The 9,468-nt window shown below is 39.4% G+C and overlaps 1 protein-coding gene across 1 annotated transcript; it reads right to left on the bottom strand.

Moving 5' to 3' along the window:
• Positions 1-3,131: 3,131 nt before the first annotated feature.
• GGS23DRAFT_447531 (uncharacterized protein) lies at positions 3,132-6,767 on the bottom strand. The gene is made up of 3 exons (XM_051513995.1): positions 3,795-6,767; positions 3,346-3,725; positions 3,132-3,224 (listed from the first exon to the last, which is right to left on the bottom strand). Exons 1-2 carry the CDS (start codon positions 6,564-6,566, stop codon positions 3,381-3,383), a joined length of 3,117 nt encoding a protein of 1,038 aa, XP_051367155.1. The 5' UTR covers positions 6,567-6,767; the 3' UTR covers positions 3,132-3,224; positions 3,346-3,380.
• Between the last annotated feature and the right edge of the window lie 2,701 nt (positions 6,768-9,468).

Raw genomic sequence — 9,468 nt, forward strand, 5'->3', positions numbered from 1 at the left:
TCCTTAACGTAGTAAGACCGGAAAGCGACCTTATACCTATAGAGTTACTAGACGGGTTTAAGGAAGAGGGAAAATACGCCTTCGTTATAAGAATAATATACGGGTTTAAAGATTTACCTCTACTCTAGTTTAAGAAGATCGAGAGTACCTTTAACCGCTTAGGACTTTAGAGCTCTCTAGAGGAGCCGTGCTTATTCTATATAAAAGAACGAGAAGTCTTCGTATTAATATACGTAAATAATATACTAGTTATAAACTATAAAAGCTTAGAGGCGATAATATAAAAGGTAGCTTAGGGGTTAAAGGATACTTATAAAACGAAAAAGCTTAGATCGGTAAAGTAATATTTAAGGATTAGGGTAATACGTAATCGTAAAGTATAAACTATAACCTTAATATACGACGCTTATATCGAGAAGATTATTAAACGCTTTAAATTAGCAGATAATAATTAGTTTCTAATAATATTACTACTAATTACCGAGCTAGTAAAGTATATAGGCGTTACTTCGAAATAATAAGTTAAGGAATACCAAGAGAAAGTAGAGTTACTATTTTATAGCGTAATTATAATACGTCTAAACGTCGCTTTCGTAACGTTTTAATTATTCTACTTCCTAATTAATCTAGTACCTTAATACTTTAAAGCGATTACCTAAACGATTAAATACCTATTATAGTAGTGCAGTGGATCTAGGCCACGTAGCCTTTTCGATGTATATTTATATGGGTCGCGCACTCATATTTTCATCAGCTAGACTTAGACCTATAGACATCACAGCCTACAGCTATTCACTCGTTTTTTTGCCATGCCTTTCTAGCTACCTTATTACTCCTCCCATTCTAGTCCTTTTCCCAGCTGCCGTTTTCAGCTGGCCGATCAACCAATTACAGTTATTTACAGCTGTAATCTAGGTCTGATCGGCACTGGGCCAGTTGTTCGCAGTTGGGCAGTCCTTGTTTCGTGCCTCCATCAGCGTGCCCACGCTGCTCCTGTTTAATATAAAAAGCCTTAAAGAAATATAATATATATTAAAAAGCTAAAGCATTGAAATATGAGCTTTATAATTTATTATAACTAACCTCGATATTAAAAAACGCTTAAAATACAATCGTATAAGACTTTATAATTAAGTTTTTATTATTTTAGAATTTAATTAACGGAATGAATCACGATAATATTCAAGTAATTATCGATGGGCTTACGAAGTACGAAACACTTATTTAATTTAATAAATTAATTATAATAAGATAAATAGCTTTTCTATTCTTATGATATCACGTTAATAAATATAGACTTTTACGACGAATTATAACGAATAAAAATAAGTTAATAACCTTACAATTTGAGAAAATACTAATGAAATAATTAGAAATAGAATAGAAAACATCTACGGTATTTTACCTAAAGTTAAAACGGATAAATGGAACGATTAAATTAAACCTTCGAATAATATCTTCAAAGTTATGTTAATTATAAATAAAATGTTTCAATAAAGTTATTTTTATTATTAAAACTAGCTTATAATATATTAAAAAATGAAGATATAAAGATTAATTTTTAAAAAGTAGTTTATACTAATAAGCTAAAAAGAATACGAACGCTAATACTAAACGAGGTAGCGCTAACAATAACGGAAGCCTTAAAAACTTTATAAAAGCGGCCGAAATAAAAGTACTATAGAAATAGCTATACGACGAATTAATTTACGTTTAATAGAGAATAAAGGTATATTATAACTTTAAAAGAATTGAGGAATCAATTTTAAAGAAAAAAAGTAAAGTTTATTTATTACGTAGAAAATAATATGTAATAAAAGGGATCCATTAAATAAAAACCAAATGATTAAACGTTGAGCGAGATTTTAAAAAACTAAGACTATTTAGAATTAAAAAGAAATACTCGAAGTTAAATTACGAATTAAAGCTACCTAAAAACTCTAGAATATACCCGATATTTTATATTAATATATTAAAACTCACCGATAAGAACGTTAGATTAAAAACCAAGAAGAAAAAAAAAGAACTCGAAATAAAAAAGATCCCAGACTTACAAAAAGTAAGAAATTAATTTTAATACTTGATTAAATAAAAGGAATACCTATTAAAAGAAAATACCTGAAAACCTATTAATTATTTATCGAATATTTAAGAAAAGCTTAGTTACTTTTTTCAATAAAACCTAAATCAGTTTAGAAGATAAATTAATCGAAATCCGACGATATAGGATTTAAAGCAGAACTTAATTCGGAAAGCCCGGCTTTAGAAGGAATTATAATAATAACTTCTTCTTCAATTAATAAATTACGCTTAATAAAAGAACGTAAATTATTAACGGTACGACGACGCTATTTACGTAAACAAATAGCTTTATTACATAAGGTAGAAATTTAACGCTTCGTTAAGTTAAGGTTTTTAATATTATTTAATTTAGCTTTAATACGATTAATCTCTTTAATAATTCGATTAACTACCTTTATAAAAACCCCTTAACGGTCGTAAAATAAATGAGTAAATAGATACTTTAGATAAGAATTTTAATCTTTAATAGGCTTATATTTCTATTTAATGTTTAGATAGGTAGTTAACTTAACAGTCGTGTTTGGCGGCCGTAATGGTTATGTTTATATTTATATTTTCGCGTACTGGTTATAAAAACCATATTGGAGAAGCGCAGAGCGTAGTGCTTTAACATAAATCAACTCATACGGCGTATACATATGCTAGTATTATGTTGTTGAATTTAACTGTTTAGAGTCTTACTTCAACGGAAAAGAGCAGCGAACGAAGAAAATGGTTAAGGAATGACATTCATTTTCGTATCCTAACAGAGCATGCAACGAACTACGGGAATCCGTAGTGTTGCCCCGGCGGGATTGCAGGGAAGGAAATGACGAAAGTATATGCTGTCCTAGCTAGATCCCTTACAACGAAAGCATTCCCGACTTTGCGAAAACAAGACACCAAAACACCACCCACAGCTAGGAGCTGCTCGTAATCCATCTGTCCGCTCTGTTGACGTGAAGCATATATACGCGTAGGGGTCGTATCATTGCTATAGTGAGATCCAGCTAGGGTTACCCATACAGTAGGAATAATTAGCGCGAGAGGTCGGTTAGTGAGGTTCTGCCGACGGATATATATACAAAGATCACCTAACAGCAGCTAATCGAAGGCAGGCAGGTGTATAGTGTGAAGGCCTCCGTCTTCATATATCAAACACTCTGTATCAAGTTTCAGCAGTGTGAAGTAATGTGAGAGTAGAAAGCGGAAGGGGATGGTGAGGGTCGGGGGTGGAATGGATCTGCTGCCGTAGCCGTGATCTCGGCTAGAAGATAGACGAACCATTGCGATAGAGAGGGCACCACCGAAAGTCCAGTTTACATGCTCACCTCCCGCTCCTCTTGGATAGCGGTCATCTCACCCCCGATGGCGCCGCCTTCAAGCAGTGGTTGGCTTGGGGGGGGGATCGAAAGACCCCTCGATGTGGTCGGGGTCGTGTTAACACTGCTGGTGCTCGGAACTACCACACTGGAGCTGGATGACCTATTCAGCGTCGTCCCAGTGTCTGTCTCGGAAGGTTGCTCGATCACCTCGCCCGCGGAGATTGCAGTAGGGACTTCGCGCTGCAGTGGAGACGAGTGGACAGGCGAGTTAGATTTCTTGCTACTTGCCGCGTCACCGTTCCCCCCTCGAGAGGAATTCCGGGGAGAGACCCTGCCCGTCTGTCCTATTCATTAGCACAGAATACATACCTCGGAAGCGGGTCCCGCAAGAGTAGGGGTGGCGCTAACCTGCTTTGCCCACCTAAGGCCGCAGCTATTACACAAGTCCCTCTGGCCACTCGGGCCTCTCCGCCACTCAGGGGTGTTACGAGTGTGGCAGTTGGCACAATCTCGAACAAAATTCCCGACACCCTTTCTACGTTTACGCTTCTTTTTGTTAGAGAGCAGGCCGTGTAGCTCCTCGGCCAGTACTCGATTCACCTTCTCCATCTGTCGTAATTCATACTGCCAGCTGGTGCATCTCGTCGTCTTAAGCTCATCAAAAATGTTATCGCCTGAGGCAAGAGCCCTATCTTGATCGCCGGGGGCAATGCCCCCGCCTGCGGCAGCGGATATGACGCCAGATCCCTGGTCTTCCGGCGCCGGCATGGCGAAATTGGACATCGTCTTGGCGTCGTTGGAGTGGCTGGTGGGGCCCCGCCCGCTTGAGAGCGCCGATACAGTTGGTCCAGCAGCCCTAGAGGAGGCTTTGACCAACTTAGTCTGAGCTAGTAAGAACGTAGGTTTCTGTCCCTCTGAAGCGTCGCCTGGATACATGATAGTATGGGCTTGAAGAACCTGACCGCGGCGGTTCTGTACTTCGTGTTTGCAGGTGACTATGCGTCCCCTTCGTGCTTTTTCGATAGAACGCCCAAATTCAGCGCGCGACTCTTTGCGCATAAGCTCCTGAATGCTTGTGCCCACGAGATTATCGGGTTGTAGATCCAACAAGGACCGAACATTGGCAGAAACGAATAAAAACATGCCGGACGTTGACAGCTTCGTCCACAGCTCGCTATCGCCGATACCGCCGTTTAGTTCTAGGTCGCGTCTACTGAGCGCAAAGACTGGACGCTTCCGACCAATAAGTATGATGCACTTTCGTCCCTTCCCCTGCTCGACGAACAGTGAGCCATGACTTTCGAACCAGGTATATCCATTCTGCTTCCGACGTATACGAAACACTATGTTCACCGAGCTCCCGCTGGTGGCATCCTTAAGCTCGCGGGTTACGGGGACAATGTCAGAGGGATGGGATATGGACGAGATAGAATTCCCGACTAGTTCGGTTGCGTCGTATTCGAGGATGCGGTTACAGGACGGCGACAAGTAGAGAAATAGTCCCTTCAACGAGAGCACGTGAACAACATCGTCGGCATTTTCTAACAGCATCTTGTCCCAAGACTGGCGATGCCAATCGGAAACAGGTCCTTTCGGGTGAAACTGCTGGAGCAAAGTGGAGATGTCGTCGACTCCTAGCGTTTGTCCATTCTCCGGCTCCCACTGGCTTGACGGCGGGGGGGTCCAAATATACTGACCGATGTCGCTATGCTTATAATTAACCTTCATAGTACCGGGTCCTTGGTGCGAGGCGATGGCATCAGGACATTCGACAAGATCGATCTGGAATCCGATAATGTACCTGACCTCGGCAGTGTCCCACGGGATAGGAATCATGGTCAACAGATTCAGGAAGGGTTTTCCCCCTTTCCGGTAGTTGATCAGACTCTGCTGGACCTCTTTGCCCTCTGCGATCTTCTGCTTTAGATTAAAGACAGCCCCGTTATCGACGAATTCCCGCTTTGTGCCTGCTTCGACCTTGCCATCTGGTGCTTGGAGAAAGCGACAATTTTGGCCAACAATCTCGTGTTGACTATAGCCGGTCAGGTTCTGAAAATTGTCCGAAACGTATATGATCGGACAATCATTCATCGTAACATCACAGACGACGAAAGCACAAGACATGTCAACAGCGCCGAGGTTGACCTCTGGGTTCTTCCGCGTGGCCACTAACCAAAGGGCCCTAAGCATGTCAAATCCGCTTTTAGAATAGATGGTCTTCTCCTTGGGAGGCTGGGAACCTATGATGGCGTTAATCGGCACTACCGGTTGGGGTGGGGCGGAGCTGTCCGGGGTTGTTTCTGTTGTGGTAGCTATAGGGGATTGGTAAGATGGGGTGGATGATACAAGATTCTGAGTGTGAACCTGTGCAGAAGGCTGCGACGAAATACTAGGTTGAAACCCGTCCATGGTGGTGTCTATGCCCAAGTTCGCTTGTTGCTGGCGGTGTTGACCGGGCGTGGAGAATTGTGGAGAGACGTCCATCATACTATCGTCGCTGGTATCTACGGAGATCGGGGCGTTGGCGTTACCCGGGACGGTGCCCAAGGGGTTGCTTTCGCTCGATAGATCCATGTTGAAGTCGCTAGACAAATTATCCATGGGATTCGGCGGAAACGCGGTAGGCATCGCCGACGTAAACATATTCATTGATGGGTCAGGGCCCATTTGGCCCATGTTCATATTCGAAAAGGCAATCATATTCCCCACCATCTCTGGAGAGAGCGTCGAGAAATCGTCTGCGAGTATGGTCTGGGGAGAGAAACTGGCCGAGGCCGCAGACAGGGCCATATTCGTGTTGATATCGGGAAAGCCATTGCTTATGCCGTTGGCAGAGCTTGGCATCACCCCAAACTGATAATCCCGATATGTGTCGTCGTTGTCACCAAACTCCAACATGGACATCCGCCTGTCGGGCTCAGGGTGCGACATCTGGTCAGGAAAGGGCTGCGGTAAACTCCGTCGCCTTTGAAGCTCTTGAGAATTGCTGCGGATGATGTCGTCAAGGGAGTCGGCGCCATTTAAAGAGTCGTTCGGGTTTGCGGTAGTGACAGAACAATATTGAGGTTGCTGGTTTGACTGGCTCAATACGGCGCTTACTTGGCGTCTCTGATTTCGCTGATGAACATGACGACGTCGAAGTTCCTCCTGAGAGAGCTGGTTGTTGAAAAAATTATCCATTTCCGCAACATCTATTACGTCGTTCAATCCGATGCGTATGGAAAGAGTTCTCCCCGCTTGTAGAGATAATGCTCTGTGCGAGGAGATAGCCCTTCCTTCCGACAAGTGAATGGGAGAAGGTCGGGATAAGCTCGACCGGTAGCTGATGGGTGCCCAAGCTATTATATGCTTGGGTATTCGTAGACCGGAAAGATATCCAGGTCCAAGCTTGTGTTAGGACATCCGTGCCATGCAACGATCACACCAGGGAGACGGCCAAGGAGAGGCGTTCGTTCGGACACAGGGCGTGGTGACGCTGCTACATGTGAACTGTTGGCGACGGGGAGGAAATCAATCTCTTGCGCGGAAAACAGAGATGAGGAGCGCTGTAGACAACAGGAATCGGTGACGGGTTACATAGGTCTAAGACAGGCGTAAGCGGAAAGGTTGGCAGCTATTCCTTCGACGGGCAGCCACATCTAGACTCCGAGATGCCGCTATAATGCACGCAACATAGCAACGAGAATCGGAGACGAGGAAGCGAAGATTTGCAGGGGCATCAATAGTTCGCCGACATCGATCTAACGGAGGTATCACAGACCATATAGAGGGATGGGTGTCTATCGATACTATATGAGAGACTATTACTACTAGCGTTATAATTTTAGTTAATTGTTTCAGATAACCCATAGAATAAATAGAATAAATAGAATAAATAGAATAAATAGAATAAATAGAATAAATAGAATAAATAGAATAAATAGAATAAATAGAATAAATAGAATAAATAGAATAAATAGAATAAATAGAATAAATAGAATAAATAGAATAAATAGAATAAATAGAATAAATAGAATAAATAGAATAAATAGAATAAATAGAATAAATAGAATAAATAGAATAAATAGAATAAATAGAATAAATAGAATAAATAGAATAAATAGAATAAAGTAAAATATAAAGATCTTAAAAAGTTTATATATTTTATAAAGATTTTTCTATAAATTTTATATTATAAATAAAGTTCAGTAATATTACGTAGAGGTGGCTTCTTAGGTTGCTCCTCTTCGTTGCTTACCTTAGCAACAGGAGCTCCTATATATACGCTCCCGTTGCTTCCATTCCTTTAGCTCGTTCTTAGATAGATTTAAGACCTTTTTACCTTTTGCTCCTCCTCCCGTTGCTCGTGAGATAGCTCTCTGCGCACGCTCTCACGTACGTAGCTCCAGCTACGTGATAAAAAAATAATACATTAAACTTTTAATATTAACTATTACGTTTTGAAAGGCCACTCACTTCGTAAAAGAGGTATATTACAATATATTATAACCTGCCTATACTTATTAATAATATAATGTAATTATAAGGTTTCTTAATATATTAAGAAATTAAGGTTCTAATTATGAAATTTATGCTTTACTTACTTCTTAATACTTTATTTTATGGTAGTTTTTAAAAATAAACCATAGATTTAAAGTGACAAATTTAAAATTAAAAAATATAATTATTTATAAAAGGAATATCTTTTATTTTAAATAAACTTACATAATTAAATTAAAAAAAATTTTATTTTAAGTAGGCGCGTATTTGTTAGGAACCACGGTTATAAGGGTACCAACTTATATAGATTATAAGATACGAGAGGGGAAAGTAAAAAAAGGTTATTCTACTTCTTATTAAGCGTAAGGGCTTAGCGTTAAGATAATACGGCTTAAGGTCGTAAGGGATTTTAATTACGTTCTACGGCTTGAGGCCGTAGGTACGGCCCTTAACCATACTATGGGAATTGGAAATATTACGCTCCTTAAATAAGAAAGTCTATATTGTAGTGGTGCGGTGGATCTAGGCCACGTAGCCTTTTGGATGCGTATTTATATGGGTCGCGCACTCATATTTTCATCAGTTAGACTTAGACCTATAGATATCACAGCCTATAGCCATTCACTCGTTTCTTGCCATGCCTTTCTAGCCATCCTCGTTGCCCTTTCCAAGTCCCCTTTCCTAGCTGCCGTTTTCAGCTGGCCGATCAACCGATTACAGCTGTTTACAGCTGTAATCTAGGTCTGATCGGCACTGGGCCAGTTGTTGGCAGTTGGGCAGTCCTTGTTTCGTGCCTCCGTCAGCGTGCCCACGCTGCTCCTGTTCAATATAAATAAACTAAGAGATTTATTTTTTTCTTAATCTTTACTTAATTCTTTAATTATTAATCTTAAGTATATAGTTTACTTTTAATACGTACTTTTATTCGTAAAATTAAAAAGTATATAAAGTATAAGTTATATAACTTATAACTAATTCTTTAATATATTAATATAAGTATTTTTACTATTTATTATTATTAATAAGTATAGTATGGTTATAATGTTTCAATTACTCTTTAATCTTAAAAATAAATTTTAAAAAGAAATAAGTAATATCTCTTAAGGAGATAGGTAACTAGGAAGTAATCCTTTAATAAAATAATTAAGAACTTTAATATATAATAACTTTCTAGAAAGTTTAACTTCCTCTAAGAACGAAAGGCTACCCGAGGAAGATCCTCGCAGCTCCGGATAAGTAGAAAGCCTCGAAGGAAAAGGAGTAGAGTTAATCTGAAACTTTAAAGATTTTAATATTGACGACGATAATAATAATAAAATATCTATGTTTAGAAATTTAATACTAATAAGCGGTAATAACCTTATAATTCTATTAAACGTTAAAGAATATAAATCGAAGTAACCTTAAAGTTATAATAATTTAAAAGACTTGAAAGGATTCTTTATTTAAAGAAAAATATTCTTATACTTTTACGAGAAGTATTTTACGAGACTCGATTAGTAAATCTTAACTATAACCTAAAGCCTTACGGATAAGGTTAATAATTAACTCGCGTTTATTATTAAAGATTTCTTAATTAATAAGAACGACCCTAAGAATATAA

Source organism: Durotheca rogersii, assembly GCF_024521655.1.
Source record: "Durotheca rogersii strain YMJ 92031201 chromosome Unknown GGS23scaffold_58, whole genome shotgun sequence".
Lineage (NCBI taxonomy): Eukaryota > Fungi > Ascomycota > Sordariomycetes > Xylariales > Xylariaceae > Durotheca > Durotheca rogersii.

Excerpts from the sequence above, each read along its gene's own strand:
- GGS23DRAFT_447531 (XM_051513995.1), bottom strand. The coding sequence starts at position 6,566 with ATGGATAATTTTTTCAACAACCAGCTCTCTCAGGAGGAACTTCGACGT. Across the intron at positions 3,726-3,794 it reads GCCTTAGGTGGGCAAAGCAG|ACGGGCAGGGTCTCTCCCCG; the intron begins GTTAGCGCCACC and ends TGAATAGGACAG.